General features: G+C 44.9%; 1 protein-coding gene across 1 annotated transcript in view; it reads right to left on the minus strand.

Moving 5' to 3' along the window:
* ITFG1 (integrin alpha FG-GAP repeat containing 1) overlaps positions 1-23,272 on the minus strand; it is a 203,735-nt gene that overhangs the window by 55,806 nt on the left and 124,657 nt on the right. The window contains exons 11-12 of the mRNA XM_090062025.1: positions 22,223-22,373; positions 13,026-13,134 (exon numbers count right to left, since the gene is read on the minus strand). Of these exons, the coding sequence (XP_089918151.1) occupies positions 13,026-13,134; positions 22,223-22,373 (260 nt within the window). The remainder of the gene's footprint in view (positions 1-13,025; positions 13,135-22,222; positions 22,374-23,272) is intronic.

Below are 23,272 nucleotides of genomic sequence, written 5' to 3' on the forward strand. Positions count from 1 at the left end.
ATATTGGAAATGCTTTCCCAGCCAGAAAAGCTTTAAATTTATCTTTATATTTTTCACACTCTGGTCTGTTCTGCAGCCCTAGCCCAGTCTCAGTAGCTCTGGAGGCCTATGTCAGAGAAGCCTTTTCAGGCTGCCTAAAGCTGCTACAACTCTGCAGGGGGTGGCCAAAAACTATGGCATACAAGCTGTAAGTAGCTCCTGGGCAGGTTAAATGCACTTCCCAAATAAAGAGAAGTAATTAGAGGGAAAAAAAGAATGTTTTTATATATGCATTCATTATTTGTTGATTTTATTCCGTTTATGCTTCTTATTTATTCCAATTCATTTAACTACTTACTATTTGAGCTGGGCAGCGTGCGCAGATCACTGACCCTGGGGCATACACATTTCAAAAGTTACATGTCCTATAGATCTCAATGCCAAGGTTTTGCTTTGTGGCTAGAACGGCTGGAAGTTTGACCACCCCAGCATGTGCAAAGGCCTAGATCCTGACATGTCCTTCCTTCTGTCCTTCCTCTTACCAGGCCTACCACCAGGATTCTCCAGGATACCTATAACACACTTACTTATTTTTGAAATGTTTCTCTTTCTACCCTGATGAAATCTAAATGATTTAGACAAAACAGGAGGAACTGATGGAACATATAAGGAGAAGCAGTGAAAATGAATAGTGTGTTTTCACAAAGTGTGCCAAGAAATAAACAATACTAAAAAGGAGAAAAAAATTCTATTCCCATCCTTCCACTTACAGTAATTTGCAGAAGTATGGTTTAAGTTGCCCCTCTAAAAATAAATGTAAAATCAATATTGCATCTTTCAACACTTGATGAATTAGCTTGCTGACTATGGAGAAAAAAGGCAAGGTTTTCATCAGCTGGCTACAAATTCATCTTTCATTCATTCTTTGTTTTTCCCTTCCAATACCTCCAATATCTGTTCTAGAGAACATTTTATCCTTGTGCCAATATTTAAAGGGTTCAACAATATGAAAAACTGTGGGCGCATCTACATGCGACTTTTTCTGTGGAGCTCACTAATTAGCTCTACAGAAAAACATCAGCCTTCAATCTGGTATCCCATGATCACCTCTTGGCGAAACTGGCCAATTGTGGCCTTGGGTCCACCACAATCTGTTGGCTGGGAAATTGGCTCCGTGGTCGGACCCAGAGGGTAGTAATTGATGGAAGTCAATCACCATGGTGCCCTGTGACCAGTGGCACCCCCAAGGCTCTGTCCTTGGACCCATATTGTTCAACATCTTCATTAATGATGTGGACACTGGAGTCAGAAGCAGACTGGCCAAGTTCGCTGATGACACCAAACTTTGGGGCAAAGCATCCACACCAGAAGTCAGGTGGGTGATCCAGGCTGACCTGGACAGGCTCAGCAAATGGTCGGACGAGAACCTGATGGTGTATAACACTGAAAAATGCAAGGTTCTCCACCTTGGGAGGAAAAACCTGCAGCATCCTTATAGGCTCGGCAGTGCTACGCTGGCTAGCACTACGGAAGAAAGAGACTTGCGGGTCATCATTGACCACAAGATGAACATGAGCCTGCAATGCGATGCTGCGGCTAGTAAAGCAACCAAAATGCTGGCTTGCATCCTTAGAAGCTTCTCAAGCAAATCCCGGGACGTCATTCTCCCCCTGTACTTGGCCTTGGTCAGGCCGCAGCTGGAGTACTGTGTCCAGTTTTGGGTTCCACAATTCAAAAAAGGATGTGGAGAAGCTTGAGAGAGTCCAAAGAAGAGCCACACGCATGATCAGAGGTCAGGAAAACAGACCTTACAACAACAGGCTGAGAGCCATGGGGCTCTTTAGCCTGGAAAAGCGCAGGCTCAGGGGTGATCTGATGGCCACCTATAAGTTTATCAGGGGTCACTACCAGTTTCTGGGGAAACGTTTGTTCACTAGAGTGCCTCAAGGGATGACAAGGTCAAACAGTCATAAACTACTGAAAGACCATTTCAGGCTGGACATAAAGAAGAATTTCTTTACTGTCCAAGCCCCCAAGGTGTGAAACAGTCTGCCAGTGGAGGTGGTTCAAGCACCTACATTGAACACCTTCAAGAGTAAATTGGATGCTTATCTTGCTGTGATCCTATGACCCCGGCTGACTTCCTGCCCTTCGGGTGGGGGGCTGGACTTGATGATCTTCGGATCAATCCCCTAATGTCTATGAAATCTATGAAATCACTCTTTACCAGCTGTTGAGAGCCGCATGGATAGCCCCGCCCCTTGACAGGTACCCTGCCCCGGTCACCATCTTGGAACCAGAAGCCCTGCACCTAATTTCTGATTTTTGCTACCGGAAGTCCCTCCCTTACCCCTGAAAGCACCCCTTTGGGGAAGAGGGTTTGCCATCTAAGGGGAAAAAAACAAATTATATACTAAAATCAAAAACCCATAATATATTTTAATTTAATTTAAAAAAATATTTTGGTCCTGATGTGTGCATTTCTGCTATATATGTAGAAGAGATTGCGTAGAGCTCAAAATGCAGTCTTACTCTTGTATATTGTGTGGGGTGTGCAGGAGCGTGGGGGGATATGGGTGGGTGAGTGTGGGAAGCTGTGGGTGGGTGGGCATGGGTGTTTGTATGGATGTGTCTGTGGGTATGGTATTGTGCAGGGCAGCTGGCAGGTGAGCACCGAAGTGGGGAAAGTGGCAGTGGGTGGAGGTGGAGGGAATGGAAGTGAGTGGTGTGCAGAAATGTGGGGCCTGAGCCGGTGTCCCGGAGCCCAGGGCTGGGCGGGGGCTGGCAGGGGTCTATGGAGCAGGGATGGGCTGTCAATAGGGAGAGAGGGGAGCTGGCCAATGGCTTGGAGGCTTTGGGCCAGCTGCAGTATGCCTTGGCCTCCTGCTCCTTCCTGCCACGTGAGGCAGAGCAGCCCAGGTGGTGCCCCTTGGGGCCGCCGGTGTGGTTATGGTGGCCACGGGACTTGGCAGCGGCAGCCTTGGTGGAGGAAGAGGATGAGGAGGGCTCAGCCACTACTGCCTTCCTTGTTGCCGCACTCACAGTGGTGCTCGCAGGGCCGTTCACGGGAGTGACAACTGCCGCTGTGGTGCTCCCAGTATGCCTGGCTGCCATGCTCTGCCTCCCCATGTGGCTACCACTGCTGGGCCCGCATCCAATCTTGAAGCTGCTGCCATGGTACTCCCACCATGCCCAGAGGCAGTGCTCTGCCTTCCCATACGGCTGCCACTGCAGTTCCTGCAGACGCTGCTGCCGCCACCACAACTGCTGTTGTTCCAGCTGCCTTGGCCTGCTGTGAGGATGACACTGAGCAAAAATGCTCAGCCATGGAGGCAGGGCTGCAGTGGTGGTGGCAGCCTGGCTTTGTTGCCTGGTGGCAGGTGCCTGCCACTGCAGCAGCAACCACATGGGAAGACAGAGTGCAGCACTGTGAACGCAGCAACAAGATGGTGGCGGCTGAACCCGCCTTGTTCTCTTTCTTCACCACAGCTGCCACAAACACACCAGCAGCCCCGAGGGGTGCTGCAAGGGCCACTCTGTCTTGCTGCGGTGGTGGTAGGTGACTGCTGCCAGGCTGCCCCTGCTGCCGTGGCTCTGCTGCCCCAGCTGAGCGCTGCTTGCACTCTGCGCCATACCTGCAACAGGCCAAGGTGTCCATGGCAGCCAGAACAACAGCAACTGCAGTGGCAGCAGCTGCAGGAGGGGGCCCGGTGGTGGCAGCCATGTGGGGAGGTAGAGCATGGAGACTGGGCACAGTGGGAGGTACGCGGCAGAAGTGGCTGCTCCCATGAGTGGCCCTGCAACTACTGCCATGAGCGCAGTGACAAGGAGAAGGTGGCAGCAGCCGAACCTGCCTCATCCTCCTTCTCCACTGCCGCTGAGCCTGTTGGCCACCACAACCATGCTGGTGGTCCTGAGGGTCACCACAGGGTCACTCCACCTCACGCGGGGGCCAAGATGTACTGCAGCTGGCCCAAAGCCTCCAAGCCATCGGCCAGCTCCCCTCTTTCCCTGGTGGCAGCCCAGCACATCTCTACAGAACCCTGCCAGCCCCCGCCTGGCCCTGGGCACCAGGACACTGGTGCAGGCTCCGCGCTCCTGCACGCTGCTCACTTCCACTCTCCTTGCCCCCCCACACTTTTGCCACTTTGTTGCCCAGCCGCTGGCCACGCTGTACCACGTGGCTCCTGGCTGCATGACCGGACCATGGAATTCAGCAGGAACTGGCCTGGTCCCAAGAACTGGGACAATTACCATGGTCCTCCCTGCCTCCCCCCTTCTTACTGAATTTTCCATGCTGGAGCAGGCACGAACAGCCCCATGGGTCCCAGACCAGAAGCCTCTGTTAGGCTGGGGCTTCTGGCTGGGGGGATGGAGGGGTGGCCAGGCCCTGCTGTTGCAGGAGCCTGCTGTGGCTTCCCCTGGGTCCTACTGCCCCTGGCTCCTGTCATTTATGACAGGAGCCAGGGGCAGATAAATATTAATTTTCTAGATTTTTTTTAGGTGCCCTGCGGGCCAGCTAGAATAGCCTGGCAGGCCGAATATGGCCCACGGGCTGTATTTTGCCCACCCTTGATCTAAGATTTCGACCTCACAGAACATTTTTAAAAACAGCACTTAAAATTTACATTCTTGCATAGGAATCAAAGGGAAGTAGACTTAGCCTATCTTTCTCTCAGGGGGCTCAAGCAGTCCACGGGAAGGGGAGCAAGCTGTCATTTGCTGGGGATATCTCAGAAAGCTGAGGACTGGAGGTATGTGTTCCTCAAGGGTTGCTTCCTTTTAAAATGTTCCTTCCCAAGTGCAGAGGAGCTGATCCCAATGATTTGTAAGGTCCCTTCCAGCCTGTAACATCTATGAAACTATGAAAGGTGACTTCTGTCATTTTAAAAACTTTGTGCAGCCCTAACATGTCTTGTAGTTTTGGTAAGGAAGGGGACTTTTTCAGCATTAAACACCTTGAGCTTTTTTTTTTTTTTTTTGGTCTGATGCAGGAGCTATGCATTCTCTCATAGTACCATATCTAATAGGCCCTCTATTCATGTTACATTTATGCTGCAATTAATGTGCTACATGTGCACTTAAGGCACCATAAAATGGGAAAAAAGCCACAAAAAGTATTCTACATATACAGAAAATTATGTAGAACATTTTTATGGCTTGTTTGAATGTCACCTTAAATTTAAATGTGTGGCTGAAACTAACAAACATCTGATTATCAGTCCTGAAGCCAGGATCACACATGGGTCTGCAACTTGCCCTGGGACTGACAATCAGCAGACTGTTGGCCCCAGCCCAAGGCTGAGGGCAGGGGAGGTGGGGAGGAGGGTAAGGGGGAATGACATACTGAAGGGCATTTGAGCTGGGAACTTTAAACCCTGCGCCAGGGGTGGATGAATACCCTACTAATGGGTTCTCTATAAATTTTGCTTTCCAAAAGATTGCCTGAACACTTATGTAGATTACATTACTCATACAGTAACGCAGAGTATTATTTTTATTTAACTGCAAGCTTCCATTAACATGATAGATCATTACAGTCTATCAAGCTAACAACCTATAGATTAAGGAAAGGTAATTAACTGTACTAACTAATGGTGATTATTGCAAGCCACTGTGTTACTAATCTGTGGATTACTGTGTTACTAATCTGTGGATTACAGGAGTGAGTGATTCGCATGCTTCCATTGAAATTTCACTTATTTTAAAATTACAGTTAACAAACACCCACTCCCCTATTAAAATGTAAAAAGGCTAACTCACAAAAGCATGGATGTTCTGTGTAAGATTCACTAATTCTCTAAGGCTAGAAATGGATGCCCCCAAACGAAGCAGATCAGCTATGCTGCGATGTGTAATGGCACAGCTGATCCACTTCAATGGATGAAAATGCACATCATCCCCTGTCCTGTCCTTGATGGTGTGGGACAAAGGTGCTGTGATCTCTCCACTTTATCTGCTTAGCCAGACTTGCTTCTGAGACTGTGGGGGATGCCAACTCTGTGGTTGCAGGGCTGGTGCTGGGAGATCCTTCTAAGATCCTTCTAAAATATCCCAGTGCTGGCCCTGCAGCCGCAGAGCTGATGCTGGGAGAGAAGGATCTCCAAGTCCTGGGTCCTGCAACTGTTTGAGGGGCTCTTAAGTTGCAAGAGTACCTACCTGGCGTGGCTGAAGAGTGTGATCTGCCTATACTCTCCCACCACAGAGCTAATAGACATCTGCTGCAATAAAGTGGCAGAGTCTATTACTACTTTTTTGTCGTGCCACTGATTTTCCTTTGATGTGGTGTGACAAAGTCTAGCAACATCTATTTGATCACAGTTTTTGCCACCAGAAAAATGTTTATGGTGGCACAAATGAGATGGCTGTTTCCACTCTAAGTTCCTTTATATGGAGCATATGAAAGAAGTCTTATTCTGTTTTTCAGTTATTCCACTGTGAGCATCTAGGTTCCATTAAATGTAATGTCATTTCTGCTCAGGCCTCATTTAAAATATCTATGTCCTTACCTCTGGATTTAATTAACTTAAAACACATTCAAGTTTACTTTCAGACACATACAAGCAATACCTAATGATGTCAAGAAAAATGAGAGTAGAACTCACTCTAAAATAAAATTCTGTTATAAAAGATACTCTATTGGAGAGTATCTTACCATTGGAGATATTACCATTGGAGATTCTAATATCCATTAGAATTACCATATCCATTAGATATTACCACTGGAGATTCTAATATCCCATTACCATGGGATATTACCACTGGAGATTCTTTATGTTGTCCTAATCAGGTAACACAGATTGGTTCTTGCTTTACTGCTATGTAATATTTTTGTATTCACCAAGATAACTCATTAGTGCTATTTCTTATTTTTAGAGCACAAAGACCCATGGAAACCAACATTATATACACTCGCCCCTTCTACATGTTACAGGTATTGTGTAATTAATTGGTTAATTGCATAGTTGCCTTAAGAGCAAATACACATACAAAAGTACTTATGTGATAAAAAGCTCCAACCAGCTGTCAAATTAGATCTCGAAAAAGTGTACTATCTTCATAGCTTGTTGATATCCAGCTTTAATTTGCACATGTAGTAGGGTCTCCCCTGAGGTTGGGAACCCCACCAGCTGACAGGGCTCCCAGGCACAGGGGTGCACCATGCCGACTGTGAAGCCTCCAGACCCTGGGGAATCGAGGCAGCCATGATCCTGACAGTTCAGGGGTGCATGGAAACCCCTGAGCCCTTGGGAACAGGGCAGCTGCAATCTCCAGCACCTGGGGGTTTCATGTACCCCCAGAGTCCACCCCAGGGCCCAGGGATTTTACACATTCCTAAGCCTGGGAGATTGTGGTTGGTATGATCTCCAAGCCCTGGGGGTAGATGGGGCACCCACACAGCTGGGAGTCCCTCAATTGAGAGGGCTCCCAGTCACAGGAGCTTGGCTCTTGCTGCTGCAGGGGGAGCCCAGAATTACGTTTCCTTTGCACTGGCAATAAGGCGCAATGAGATCTAATGTGTGATCCCACAATCGCATCTTCTGCCATGTATGCACATGTGGCATGGCAAGAGGTGCGAATGTGTAGATCATGTATTAGATCCCATTGTGCCTTTACCTGCATGTGTAGAGGGGGCCACTGATTCATTTGAGTAGCACACTGAATTGAAAAAATAAACCCACTATAAAATTGCATAATATTGTATAGCTATGTCATATTTATATGCAGATTTATAAAAAGTGTGTTCCTGAAGGCTTTTGGTGACTTAATAGTTTGAAGACAAATACAAATTAAACCAACAACTGTTCTTTCTTTCTTATTCCTCCCAATAATGAGCCTTCTCACTACCTTTTTCAAATAGTACACAAGATAGCTAAGCAGCATGTTCACAGATTCAATCGCTTTGGGATGAGTCAGATTGGGAAGGAAGGGGAGAATGTATGCAATCAAAACTCAGATCTCAGTCCTCCTGATTGCAAACACTCTATCATTAGCCTCCATCTAGTTAGAGTCCTCTTAGCTCATGAATCGCACCTGCCTTATCAGAGTGATAACACTCTAAGACAGGTAAAACTTAAAGCCCAGTATTTTAGAAAATTTAAACACAAGCACTAAACTGTACATGGAAACAAGCTGGCAGATGATGAAACAGGTCTAATACGCAGCCAGTGAGTAACAAACATCTTGAAGTAAGAAGCCCACTATGCTGTCTACTAGCTGACATTTCTACATGCACAATTGTGTACCGTGAAACCAATATTATAATAATGTCATCTTGAGGTGAAGAGGACATGGGCAACTCCGTGGAGTCTGTATCTGAAAAACCCCCCTGTGATTATGCTAGGCACAGATGAAAAAAAATGCACTTAGCTATTGCTGCCTATGTGAATGTGTGCAAGTAGGCGGTGGACTTTAAGGTGACTTGCAGTGACTTTAAATTTGAGTAACAGATAGATACCTTCTCTCAAAGCAAACATATCTGTTATTTCTTCTGATTTTCCCCCTCCGTCAAAATTCATAACTCTAGAATATTTTTTTTAGGTTCTGATTAACCAGACTAATCCTCCTCAAACTCCGGTCAATGTCAGACCTGAGAAATCCCAAATTCACTAAGACATGGAGTTATATCATCTGTATATGAATGGAATTGCCCTCACCTATACCTCTTTACTTAAGAAGCAAAACAAAAGAGACACTGCTGTAGAAGTCTTCCTCTGCCATGAGAAATGAAAAGGCTTTTCTCAATATTAAGGACTAAGGATATTCTGGAAAAGTATCAAAGAAAAAACAACTTATTCTTATCAACATTCAGGACACATGGCATCTTTATCAATTTTTTTTCAGGACTACTATGCAAGCTTCTGAAACCAGTCATTACCTATTAAATATGAACTAAAAAAAGTTTCAGCAGCTATGAGCCACATTCAGTGGCGATACACATGCTCTTTGCCCTGCACTAGTTGTTAAGAACAGTAGTTGTATTGGGGAACACTAAGAATTCCAATGTGGGTTTTATAAAAGAGAAGAATGCTTTTTTCAAGTAATAACTGAAGATTAAACTGACTGGATTTGAAGATTACCAGTCCTTACATATTCTGCTAATGATTTCAGACTTCACTTATTTCTTAAAAGATATTTTAGCCAAGCTTTAAAGTAACACCCAGAACTCTGTTCTTTAGTGACTAAGATCAATATTCTTCATCCTACTGTGCGATGAGCCAAGATACAATCTTAACTTTATTGACCAAATTAGCACTGGCACAACTTGTATAGAATACATATTCAGGAACCCCTAAAAGCAGACTGTATTGATATATTTCTTTAAAATCATGTTATGAACTCTACTAGTTGGGACAAAACTAGAATACATAAGTAGACAATTATTTGTTTCAGGATTATTTAACTGGTTAAAAGATATTTCCTTATGCTCATTTGAAAGATGTATTAATAAATTACTAAAATTCAGTGTTTTACTGACCAATAATATCTCATCTTAAAGATTTCAAACCCTAAATGGAAAAAGCAAACAAAATAAGGCAAGAGGCGACAAGTTCAGGGAAGTGAGCGATAGAAGGGTATTGATGGGCAGACCAAAGAAATAGGAGAGTGCTAAAATTCCTATCAGGGAGCTGCCATTAGACCCTGCTTGTGGAACCAAGCTTTTATAGCTGCCTTTGAAGAGTAGAGCATTTCCTAGTAAATGTCAAGCTGTGATCTCACAATTGCCTCTGGGTACTGGGGAAGGGGAGAAACGTTTTGTGTATTCTCCCATCCAAACTAGAATTTCCTGGCTGCTGGAAGGGTGGGATATTGTTTTTGCTGCTCTGCCATTTCTTCAGTTTCCTGGATGCTGCAGTGGAAGTATTCCTATCCGCTATTCTTGATTCTCCTCCCTGTTTGCTAGAGTTCTGGCCTGCAATAATAAGCTTAAACACCTGCCTCTGAGGTTGGTCAGAAGTTTCCTAAAGCAACAGGAAACTGAAATGGACCCAATTCTCTTTAGTTCCATGCCTTAATACAGAGTTCTGAAGAGCAACACTGAAAGCTGGGTGTAGTTGTGCCAGTTTTTACAATCTCCGATGCTGCAACCTGTAAGACAACTAGAAGCACCAAATGCACTCAGGCTGGTTACAGATTCTGAAAGCATGCTGGATCAGCCGCGCATAGTTCATAGTTGACAATATTGAGCTCCTAGACAAGAGTAACTCAGCTTTCCAATGACTGGGCTGCATTCAAATAGTTATCAGAAAAACAACTAAAAGGGCTTTTGAAAGAACAAACTTTCTATAGTTTTTCTTCCTACGGAATCCCCACTTGTCCTAAATAAAGATTAATTAATTTATCAGAAGCCACAACAGAACTCAGATCTCTTGCCTTGCAGTCCTAACTACCATAAACATGGCATCTGATGAAGTAGCCTGTAGCCTACAAAAGCTCATGTCTCTCTGAATGAGGTAGTCTACAAGGTGCCATACTGCCCTACCTAACTGCAGACTTTCAAGGCTAACTAATTTCTCTCTACTGTAAATACAGGTAGTTAACTGGAATATATAATATGGAAGATCTGCCTACCTTATCTTCACATCTTTGTTCTAAGCCTGGCCTTTGGATCATCCCTCCTGAAAAACTTTCCAGAATGAGAGTCCCAAAGCTGAAAATGCTAGCTAGATGCAAGTTTAAAGGTACTATATGAAAAATGAACCCTGGGAATGAGCTCTCCTGAGGGAGAGTCACAGGGAGTTCTCAAATGAATATTTGGAAGCAAGGAGAATTCTCTTTGGTTGTCCCCTCCATGTTGGATAGTTGTCACTACAGAATTTATAGAGCAGTACATCATTTCTGGGATAGGAAGAATATTCAGTTCTCCTGTGTAGATTTGAAAAGCAACTTAAGTGTTACTGAGAGCTTGCAGTGGCAGGTGAGAGGATAATGACTGTACATTTGAGAAAGCAAAACTCAAGGATTCTGTAGGAGCTTTCAGTCTTCTTCAGAAGTGACCTCACCTGCTCCAAAAAAATCCCTCCTGTTTTCACAGAAAGCACGGTAATGAAAAGGATTGTTCTTGGAGCTCTGAATGTCTCCCTCTCATTACTACTCTCTAGGTGTGGTTCACATTTAAAGTGACATCCTTCTGCCTCCTTTTAAGGTTTTTATTCAACTGAAAGTGCAACAGTGCCACTTCCTCTGTCTCACTATTAAATATATACCACTATAATATGAGGAAGATTATAATAATGTTGAGGTTGGGGCCTCTTAGGTCAAAGAACAACAATGCTCAAACATATCAAGCACCAAAATCCTCTTGGAGAAGGTGACAATTACACAAGAACTTTCTCTCAGTGAAAGTAAGATCCCTACTATATAGCTGAAAGGTGTGTTTTTAAGGTCTTGTGGTCCAAGATAAAGATATGCAGGAATCTGCACCTTGCCAGACAACTGATAAGAAAACTCAAGAACCATACCTGACAGGAATAAGAGCTTTCTACAATGTAAAGTGCTGCCACTCACTTATTTTTCCAAAATGTATTGGTCATGAACAGTAGAAGATCCTTTGCTTCAAGTGACTATACTCTGCCATGTCCCCATGTCACAGCAACCTCAGATTAGCCTAAGCATCATTTTTTAATTTCCTCAGAGACACTAGAAGGGTGTTTATTACTACAGGTAGTCCTTGACTTACAATGTTTCGAGTTACAATATTTCTAAATTGACACCGTTTCAACTTTGATGTCAGTTTCGACTTTACAACGCTTGATCCAACACCACGCCATGCCAGCAAACAAGTTTGCTGTGTCACCCATCTCCCTGGAGAACATCTGTCCAAACTTCCTTACACACTTTCTTTAAGAAAGCAGACAAGACTCCAGGAAAACCTGCAGCCCAGACTCCTGAGAAGACTCCAGCCAAGAGCCCTTCAAAAAGTCCAACTGAGACCTTCAAAAAATCCAGCAGTCACCTCAAAGAAGTCTTTCCAAATCAATATGATTGCTATTTACAATATAAGTGCATTAATGTAGCTATATTACTCGCCTATAATTGATTGAGTACAAAATTCTGGGTTATTTTTCGTGAAAATAGGGTATTGGGCCTTGGTTCAGGAACCAATCCCCCATTTATAACACGGCTTCCTATGGGAAAATCGGTTCCGAGTTACAATGTTTTAACTTAAGATGCAGTTTTCAGGAACTAATTCTGTTGTAAGTCCAAGGACTGCCTGTACTTCAAAATCTGTGATTGAAGTCCCTACCTCTCAGCTTCCCAGATACAGAGTTATATAGCACTGCATACTGATTCAGAAATAAGTCCCTGTTGCGCTACAGTGTTTATATATTGGAGCTGATTTGTGTTGGACTGACAAAAATGGTACAATCAAGACCTGAAAGTTAATGAAAAAAATATAATTGGTATTATAAGTGCTACCTGTTCTTTAGTGGCTTCATTGGTTTTTACTCTCAATGGTTTGGGAGACAGGGCTACATAAGATTCAACTTGCAGGAAAAAGGACCATCACATCCACTTCGGAGTGGATCTTCTTCATTTAGCATCTCCTTTGGATTCCCAAATGAACAAGGATGCCAAAAGCTTTATCAAGAAGGTGCCAGCCTGGGCTGCAGTGAACCACAAGGCTAAATGATCTTGTAGGCATTCTCTTGGTTCTCAATTTATACATACAAAGCAAAATGAAGGTGTACCTATAGCATCATCTAGCTAGCATGAAGGACAACAATGAAGAAGGGGATAATGCCCTGTAAAAGCTGTCCAGTACGGAGGGGACCGAGAACGTTACTGTAAGAGACTGCTAGCCAAAATCCATTTTCTAAATATTTGGAACAGGAAACAACTTTGAGTTGGCTAAAAGAACCTTTAGAGTTGTTTAATATTTCAGAATTCATTATCTGCAACAGCCATATTCCACTTCAGAATTAATTTGGGCATATTACTCTGCTTTTGTCTTACAGCACTGTCACATTTTGTACACTTTGCCAAATATTTACACTGCTTTCATAAAAATCTCATTTTGATACGATTTAATGGTGATCACTTACCAATAACTTTAACAAAATAAGCATCAGCTTCAAAGTTATTCTTTAATGCGTGGATAGCAAAGTCCTTGCCGAAATGCCCTTTGCTTAACACAATAATATCCAATATTCCCTAGGGGAGGAAATTAAAAGGAAAGAATAATCCATTAAAATAAGTAACACCTAAATACAGCAACTATATAACCTAAAAAAAATTAAGAAAATTTGTGCACCTAGCAATATTTACAAGATTCCCAAATACTGTTCATCTCATACTAATCATAAGTATAAGTCACTTAATTTGATAGTTCTATATAATGAATGTGTGTGGTTTTCCTTCCTCATTTTCTCATCCCAAACTAGAGGAGAGTGACCCAGGTACAGACCCAGAGTACCTTTCAGAAGTCTACAATTTTACAATTTTTTGCCTTGAGTTGTCACCACTGTTCACTGCCATGTACTCTTCTGAAAGTAAGCCATGAATCCCTCTGGAACCTAATGGTTGTTGGACAGCAAAATAACATCCTTCCAGAATCAAATTTTCTTAGAAGCCGCATCCCTCAACTTTAGATAAACAAATGGTAAAGCCAGTTGAAAACATTAACAATTTGCATGTGAAGTAGTTACCATTAAAAAGATACTGGAAATACTTGGGTAACTGTAGTTTCACATGACAAATTCTGAATTCTTAAATAACATCTCCTCTATATAAATAAACACATCTCCATAGCTATTTTTTACTTGAGCCAACACAATAAGGGCTTCTTGCCTTTCAAACAGAAATACTTCCAGATTACTTGAGTCTAGTAAAGCTTTTCTTTGTTAATATTTGGAGGGACTGAAAAAAAACAAAAACAGAAAACCTAGAGAAAACAATACTGGAGTGGGTAAGGGGTATCATTTACCCATTTAACTGTGCTTGCGTGTGTGAGATCAGATGGCTGTGAAAATACTCTGCTTATAAGCAAACATAGTATCTCTATGCAAAACCTGCAAATGGAATTAGTTCCATTTTACTTCTGAGTAGAAGGGTTGGCTAGGTGAATAACCTGTAACTACTTAACCTGAGCAAAGGAAGGTGAGATCTGCCTTTAGCTCCAGGATCTTTAAACTGGGGATGGGAATGAAACCAAACTCCAGCACATTTTTAACCTGAGCTGAAGCTATCTGGAAATGGATCTTGCTCAAAAATTTACTGAAGGGGTGGAGACAGGGGTGGGGGAGAGAATGCAGGGGGTGGGGGATGGAAATTACTGAAGATTCAAATTGTTTAGAGTAAATGCAACTGGAAGATAGCAAATCCAACTCAGAACACTGGCTTAGGTTTCTCCCACAATCCCTTTCCCCCCATTTTTGTACAGATTGGTATACCTAAATATCCCAGAGTTGCCTAAAAGGAAGGAAGAGAGCTGCATTTAGATACATTAAACTGCAGAGGGAAATCAGACGTAGATACTATCCTGGGGAGTCGCAGTGGGTGCTGGCAGGAGTTCAAACTTAACATGTTACTCTCCTAACAGCTGCTGAGGAACAGCTCAGAACTTAAGGAATATGGTAAAAGTTTAAAGGAAAAATCTAATTTTAAAAAACGGTAACAGCTGAAGTGTCATTTAAAAACCCCCCAACAAAACCTTACTTTGAGAACTCCTTATTCTGAATCTGGACAGACATAACAATTGTAATGGTGTCAAGGGACACCAATAGAAGATGTTTCATAGTTTCATAGTAGCTAGGGTCAGAAGGGACCTGAATAGATCATCTAGCCTGACCCCCTGCCACAGGCAGGAATGAATGCTGGGTTCACAAGACCCCTGACAGGTGATCATCCAACCTCTTCAGTTTGCTCAAGATAGGGGTGAGGACCACTTCCCTGGGAAGTTGGTTCCAGATTCTGGCCATCCTAACTGTAAAATATTGCCTCCTGATCTCTAACCTAAAACTATTCTCCATCAGCTTATTACCATTGTTCCTCATCACTTCAGGTGGTGCTGGGGAGAATAGGGCTCTTCCTATTTGCTAATGATCTCCCCTGATGAGTTTCTAGGCAGCCACCAGGTCCCCCCCTCAGCCTCCTCTTGCCCAGGCTGAATAGGTTCAGGTCTCTCAGTCTCTCCTCATAGAGCCTGTCCTGCTGCCCCCTCACCAAACTGGTGGCCCTCCTCTGAACTCTCTCCAGGCTGGCCACATCCTTTGTAAAGTGCGACACCCAGTACTGGACAGAGCACTCCAATTGCAGCCTGACCAAAGTCACATAGAGGGGAGTATCACCTCTCTGGACTGGCTTAAGATGCATCTTTGGATGCATGACAAGGTATGGCTGGCCTTGCTGGCTGCAGTCTGTCATTGGCGGCTCATGTCCATCTTGGAGTCGATAATCACTCCAAGATGCCTTTCCGCCTCTGTGCTTTCAAGAGGGGAACTCCCCAGCCTGTATGTATGCTGTGGATTCCTTCTCCCAAGGTGCAGCACCCTGCATTTGTCTACATTGAACCCCATCCTATTTTCATCTGCCCACTTCTGTGGTCTGTCTAAATCTAGTTGCAGCCTCTCTTTCCCTCTTCAAGTGTGTCCACCTCGCTCCACATCTTAGTGTCATCAGCAAACTTGGACAACGTGCTTGCAATCCCCTCGTCCAAGTTGCTGGTGAAGATGTTAAACAGTACAGGCCCGAGGACTGAGCCCTGGGGGACCCCAGAGCTCACATCGTGCCAGGTTGAGTACGACCTGTCCACCACTGCTCTCTGGGTGCGCCCCATCAGCCAATTTTTTACCCATCCATCAATACCACAGTCGCCTAATTTATTGATAAGAATGGGGTGAGAGACAATGTCAAAGGCCTTCTTAAAGTCTAGAAAGACTACGTCCATGGTGACACCATCATCCAAGAATTAAGTTAATTGGTCATAAAAGGCAATTAGGTTGGTCAGGCAGGACCTGCCTTTGATGAACCCATGCTGATTGCCCCAGAGCATGATCTCCCCTGCTGGCCCCCCACAGATGTGCTCCTTGATGATTCCCTCCAAGATCTTCCTGAGCACCGAGGTGAGGCTTGTGGACCTATAGTTACTTGGGTCCTCCTTCCTCCCTTCAGTTGATAAAAGGGTGACAGTGGGAATGGGGCCCAGAGCAACAAGCAGCTTTAATTCAGTTAAAAAGGGATCTGGTACAAGTTCCTGCACTGGCTTACCCAGATGAGACAGAACCCTTTGCCTTGCAGCTGGCAAGTAACGAAAGAGTGCCACCCTACTGCCAGGGAAAGGAAAAGAACAAAGACCAGTGGCTTATGCCTCAAGAACCCTTGCAGGACCTGAACAGAACTTTAATCCATGTGAAAAGGAGTGTTTGGCATTGATTTGGGCATTGAGAAAGTGGGACTACATTGTAAGGGTGAGAGTAGTAGTCCAGACAGTCCATTCTCTCCTAAAGTATATATCTGGGAAAATGAAAGGATATATTTCAAGTCCCAGATTGGCTCAGTAGACTCTAGCTCAGGGGTCAGCAAGTAACAATGAATTGGTAAAGCAGCCTGATTCTGCAGCAATACAAATGTAGCAAAACCATCCTAACCCCACTTTATCCAGGTCAAAGACAGGGTGAGTTGGCTCATTTGTATTACTGTAGCAGGGGTGGGCAATTATTTGGGCTGGAGCTCACAGGGCTCCAGCTCCTGCTGCCTTCCACTTATTCTGATCTATTTTGCTTGGTGTGATGAGCAGCCATTGGTGGGGGCCGAGTGGGTGCAAGGTGGCAGGGAGCTGCAGCTGGAGCTTCACACACTGGCACAGGAGCCACCCAGCTACAGCTTTCCCTCCCTGGCCTGGCTGAGTGTGCGGTGCCTGGCACACGTCCACATGGCTTTCCCACACTACCTGTTGCATACAGTGGTGCAGTAGGGGCAGGAGGAGCTGATGGAGGCGGGGGGAACGGAGCAGTACCTAGGTGGCTGCAATTGTATTGAAAGCAGCCTCATTGACAAGCTGCATGCACTGGCTTAGGCTGGGGCCATGGGCAGATGTGCACAGGACTGTGGTGTGGGTAGCCCCAGGTGGGAGCAGGCTGGATAAGCCCTGTGCAGAGCACTGTGGTGGCAGCCATTGGCTGAATACAATCAACTGTATTCAGCCTATGGCTGCACTCCAGGATCACACAGATATAATGGTCGCAGTAGCTAGGGGTATGCATTTGATTTGGATTTGGCCTGAATCGGGGACAGTGATTCGATTAATTGATTTGCATCACTGTCCCCGATTCGATTCGGGTGAATCCAAATCTGAAGATTCGATGCCGATTCAGAGAATCAGCGATTTGGCCATAGACACAGCTTTAAATGTTTTTTCTACATACCTCGAGGTACCCGCATGGCTTGTGAAGGCTGCTATGCTGGGGTGCAAGGAGCATCCTACAGGAGTGTGAGGGGGCCTTCCACATGCTCAGTGGTGAACCTGGAAGTACTTCCGGTCCACTTCCAGGTCCATGGGGGAGCACACAGGCCCCCCCCCATGCTCCTTTGGCTCAGTGATCAGCCGTGGGGAGATCCCAGGTGCCCCCCAGACCCAGAAGGCACCAGTTGCTGAGCTGGAAGGGGACAGTGGTGGGCCCTCCAGCAGACCTGGAAGTGGACTGGAACTGCTTCTGGTCCACTTCCGGGTCTGGTGCTGAGCGTGCTGGGAAGCCCCTGGTGCTTCTGTGGGACACTCCGTGCACCCCAGCTTTGCGGCATTCGTGAGCCACCTGCTACCTAGTGGTATGTAGAAAAAGCATTTAAAACTGTGTCCATGTCCAAATGCCATATTTCTCCAAATCAATTTGCAGGTTTCTGATTCAATTCTGAGAGGTTAAAGGGTCCTCTGATTCGATTCGGAGATTCGGCCACTGAATCGGGCTGAATATCCACCAAATTGAATCAGGGACCGAAACTTCGCACAGCTCTAGGAGCAATTCCCTCTTCTTTTGAAGTGGCTACAAATGTCACTGTACCTTGTGTAGCTCAACCAGGATAGAGACACAGAATGTAGCCATGGAGGGACCTTATTACTTTAGCTATCATATTAGGGTGAGTCACAAGTCTGACCCTAAGTGAATCAGAAAAAAGAAATACAGATCTCAGAAACCTGTATTTTCAAATAAGGGCTGCTTACAATTTATAGCACAAGAACACATGCTTTGCCTGCAAGTACAGGTTATATATTTTCATACACAAATGGCTAACTAGAGCCATAACACATCCACAAGTAATGAGGCATATCCAATTTTTTAAACCAGGTCCTTTATTGCAAGTGAGACTGGACTTTGACATTTTGGTTTTAAATTTCAAAAGAGAAGCAGCCAAATTTTCCCTTCCATGAGACCAAAAACCTCCTGCTTACTTGAAACTGGGACCTAGACAACCAGGTTTAAGTCTGAGGTTTGTACCAAGATCTAATTTTGACAGGAGTCTTTATTTATTTATCTAATTTTGCACTTATAGGCAGGAAGCTTTACGGACAAAGTCATACCAATATATCTTTCATTACGTTTAAAAGGAAATATGTTAATTACATAAATTAACATAAAATAACTGTGTGCAGTAGCTGTCAGCTTTACATTTAACAAAAATGTCAAGTATTAAATTCTCTGTAAAATACCAGCTAAATGGAAAAAAATTAAAATAATTTTACATTATAGAGGACAGCAAGAACTAACTATTTAATTAGACTTTACTTCCAGATAGGAGAAGGATGGAGGAATGAAGATGCTTTATTTAGGGGCTAGATGGACAGCATACTAAATACATGAGCTGTGATCAGTTTTGGGACTCAAATCTAGTCATGGCATTGGGGTAAACGAATGTTTAAAAAAAGCGGGAAAGTTGTGTGGGGAGTAACATGGCGTGCGAGTCTGGTGTTATATGGGGACTGTGGTGATCATAGTTAACTGTGAGCATCTGGGAAATTCAGCTGGGAGCTTGCAAAAGATGATAGTTACAGGAAAAAGCACACTCAGTACAAGGATTAGTGTGTTTCTTGCAAAGTAAATGACAAGGCTAAAGAAACAATCTTTTACTTGCTCCAAGGTTTAGTATTAACTGTTAAATTATCTGACTGTAGTGATACTTTCCTCCCATTAGTAAATCTTTGCTTACTCGGTTTAGACAGCCATTTATAGACTATGTAGCCTTTATTCCTTTAGTGATAAAGTTAATGGCTTGGGGAAGCCCTTCTAGTTTATTCGCCTAGAAATATAGACTATGGAGGTTTTATAAGATGATAAACAAGCGTATGAAAGTTAATTTGCAGATGATACCAAGCTGGGGAGAGTAGTAGATGCACTGGAGGGTGGAGCTAGGATTTACAGAGACCATGACAAATTGGAGCATTGGACCAAAAAAATCCTATGAGATTCAACAAGCACATGTGCAAAGTCCTGTAGTTAGGATGGAATAAATCCCACGTACTGGTACAGGCTAGGAAAGGAGTGGCTAAGCAACAGCTCTGCAGAAAAGGACCTGGGAGTTACAGTGGACAATAAGTGAATATGAGCCAAAAAGTGTGCCCTTCTTGCCTAGAAGGCTAACAGCATACATGCAGTCCTCAGACTTATGACATAATTGGATTCTGAAAACCACGCATTAAGTTGAAACACTGCAACTCAGAACCAATTTTCCCATAGAAATTATAAATGGGTGATTGGTTCCTTTATGATGCTGGATAAAGCTGAGACCAGCTGGTAAGTCCGGAAGGGGAGGGGAGGGGGGAAGGGAAGGGGCATGTGAAGGGCAGATCAATGCCCCTGCAGCAAAGGAGAGATTGGGGCTGGGACAGGGGTTGGGGCAAGTGCTGTCCAGCCAGGGTGGGGAGCACGCAGGGCAAAGGCACGCCTCATCTGAGGGGTGTGGGGGAGGGAGAGGGGGGCGGCTCTGGCTGCTGGTCCAGGAGCTACTCATTTGGTGGCTTCTGCCACTGGTCGGGGAGAGCTTGGGGGGATGGCCCCCAGATCTGTGTGGAGTGGCTGGGGCTGGGGTTGCACCGTGTTGCGCTCTGGGCAGACGGTGGGGGTTATGGGGTGGCTATGGTGAAATTTCTGGTGGCTGCAGCCCCCCCATTGCCTCCGCTCCACCATCCAACCCACCCCGATCTGGGGGCACATGTCCCCCCATTGCCTCCTGCCGCTCACCCAGCTGGGATGGGGCAGGCATGGGACACAGCTGCAGCTCATCTGTGGGGTGTGGGGGTGGCTCCCACCCCACCGCTGTGCGCCGCTTGTCTTGAGGCAGTGCAGCAAATCCATCCTGTGCTCGCCCTGCTCCAGTAGGGCGAGTGGCAGCAGTGCCTGCCTGGAGCACAGCACGGTGTAGCCCTGGCCTCACCCACCCCACGCAGATCTGGGGACACATGCCCCCCCCCACCCAAGCCCTCCCAGACGAGTGGTGGGAGGTACCAGGAACAGCTCCTGAACCAGCAGTGTACAGCAGCAGGAGCCGCCCCTCCCCCACACCCCTTGGATGAGCCATGCCTTTGTCTTGTGCCTCCCTGCCCTGGCTGGGCAGCAATCATCCCACCCACTGTCCCAGCTCAAATCTTTCCTTCACTGTGGGGGTGTTGATCTGCCTCCCCCTGCATGCCCCTTCTCTCCCCCTCCTCTGCTCCCCACTTCCAGAGTTACCAGCTGGACGCAGCTGTATCCAGCATCGTAAAGTTGAAACCTGTGTTGAAACCTCAAAACATGGTGTCAGTTTATAAAGGTCGTAAATGCCATTTGTTGTAGCTTGAAAAGTCATAAGTCGAGGACTGTCTGTACCGGGCTGCATTACTAGGAGCACTGCCAGCAGAGTGAGGGAAGTGATTACACTGCTCTATTTGCCACTGGTGAGGCCATATCTGGAGTTCTGTGCCCAGTTCTGGACCCTCTACTACAGAAAGGATGTAGACAAATTGGACAGTCCAGAGGAGGGGACAGAAAACTGTTAGGTGGCTGGGGCACATGACTTTTGAAGAGAGGCTGATAGCTCTGGGCTTATTTAATCTGGAGAAGACAAGACTGAGGGGGGATTTAATAGCAGCCTTCAATTACCTGAAGTGGGGCTTGAAAGAGGATGGAGCTAGACTGTTCTCAGTGACGGCAGATGACAACACGGAGCAATTGTCTCAAGATGTAGCACAGCAAGCTTAGTTTAGCTATTAGGAAAAAGTCTCTTACTAGAAGGCTAGCAAAGCACTGGAACAGGTTTATTAGCTTCCTCCACAGAGATATTGTGGAATCTCCATCCTCAGAGGTTAACACCCAACTAGACAAAGCCTTGGCTGCAATGATCTAGTTTGGGACAGTCCTGCTTTGGGCAGGAGTTGGACTAGATGACCTCCTAAGGTTCCTTCCAACCCTAATTTTCTATGATTTACTGCAAGTCTGTCTAATATCTAAAGACCCCTCCAGCCACAAACTGTGTGGCCCCTGGTCAGAAGCTGCATGGGCACCATGTCCCTACATTGCATGCCATGCGAGCTGTATGTTGTCACACACATGTTTTTCCCCTCCACCCTGGCTGCACCATGTCACTGCTTCTTTGCCATACTGTGTGGACCCCTCAAACTCCCTGGGCCATGGGATCTTTCAGACCTGTGGGCTATGCCATGTTGCCCTGCCCCCCAGAGGCAGGGACAGGAAGAGAAAGCTGGAGGAGGGAGAATGCTTAGAGTCTGATAGCCAAAGGTGACCCAAGCAGGGTGCGGGGCCTAGGGCAAATCAGTCCATGTGGGGCCCCACCCCCATTCTGACACAAAGAAGCTGCTGCCGCCACCAGCAGCAGCAGAGGTGGGGGTAGCGAGGGGCTGGACATGGAGCTGCTGCTCTGCCCAGCTCTGGGCTGCTTCTGTTCTGCAGGATCCCCAGAGTACAGGGATTGGGCCAATTGCCCCAATTCACTCCCCCCTAGGGACTGCCCTGCTGATGGCAGCATCAGGAAGGAGTAGCATCCAGACTGGGAGCCAGGGGACTGCAGGTTTACCCCACAGGGCTGAATGTGGCCTCCAGGCTACAGTTGGACAGCTCTTAGTGTAGAACTTAGGCAGTTTTTCTGTAAATCTCCCCACTGCTCACCATTAAAGCTGAAACATGGTTTACCTAGCTTTTGCTTTCATTATCAATTCTCAAATACCAAGGTGTAGCAGCTTTAGAATGAAAGCTCAAATTGGTACAGACAGAAGGCAATTAAAACCTGAAACACAATTAAAAAAACCTGAACTCACGTCTTCATATATGTCAAAGAAAGTTGCTATCACAGCATCTTTGATTTGGTTTAGATCCGAGAGGTCCCAATAGATTTTAAACATACGACGTGCACTCTTGCAGCCTGCATTATCGCATGGGACGTTTTCCAATAAAAAAGCTTGCTGATTGCTGTAAAAGAACAGGACATTTACCAATTTATTTCTTACAATAGTTATATACTGCTCCCTCTTTGTCTGCTAAACATCACATATATTTTTTACCTACTATAATAGAATGAAACTAGCAATTGGAGGAAAATGAAACTCACCAATGACACTATTAAACATTGTAGACACGGTAAGAAGGCCCCCCCACAGTAATACTAAGTCAGTGAATTAAAAGCGGGAAAACAACCCCTCCACCACACCACACAGATGACCCACTTCATAAAAAGTCCACAGGAAAGGCCACTCATTTACTTTATTCCTCTGACATAACTAATTTAATCCTTAAATCAGCCTAATACAAAAGCAAGAATAAGCAGGCTAAAATTTCAGTGTGGAAAGAATTACTGATATTTTTTTATTACTTGGCCTAAAAAAAAGAAGATTTTTTTTCCAAAATTTAGTGATAATTTATCTGAACACTATTGAAAATAATTAAATTACTATAAACGATATTTTAGGAATTAAGTAGCTAGGCTTTTTTATCTAAAGTTTAGGAGCATTTTGTCCAAACGTAAGGTTAAAGTAATCTCGGTTCATTGTTATGCTTTTCATTATTGTTTTTAAGCAATAACCTTTTAAAACCAATGGTGCAAAATGGTAAATAAGAAATAAAAGATTATTAGATTTAAAACATATGTTAATCTACACCAAGAAAAATACAGCATACTTGCAAAGTTGCAACTTGTGACTATCTGAGCTACCTACTTGGCAGTATATCATCATTCAAAAGATTTAAGCAAATACAGAGAAGGCTTTCCCTTGTCTTTTTTTTCTTTTTTCTTTCCAAAATTGGGGGCCCTTGACAGGCAAGCCAAAGCAAAATGGATGCAAACAATGTGCAAGGAAAGTCCTATTTTTCAA

Source organism: Crocodylus siamensis, chromosome 9 (assembly GCF_052110815.1).
Source record: "Crocodylus siamensis isolate JL-2025a chromosome 9, ASM5211081v1, whole genome shotgun sequence".
NCBI classification, from domain to species: Eukaryota; Metazoa; Chordata; order Crocodylia; family Crocodylidae; genus Crocodylus; species Crocodylus siamensis.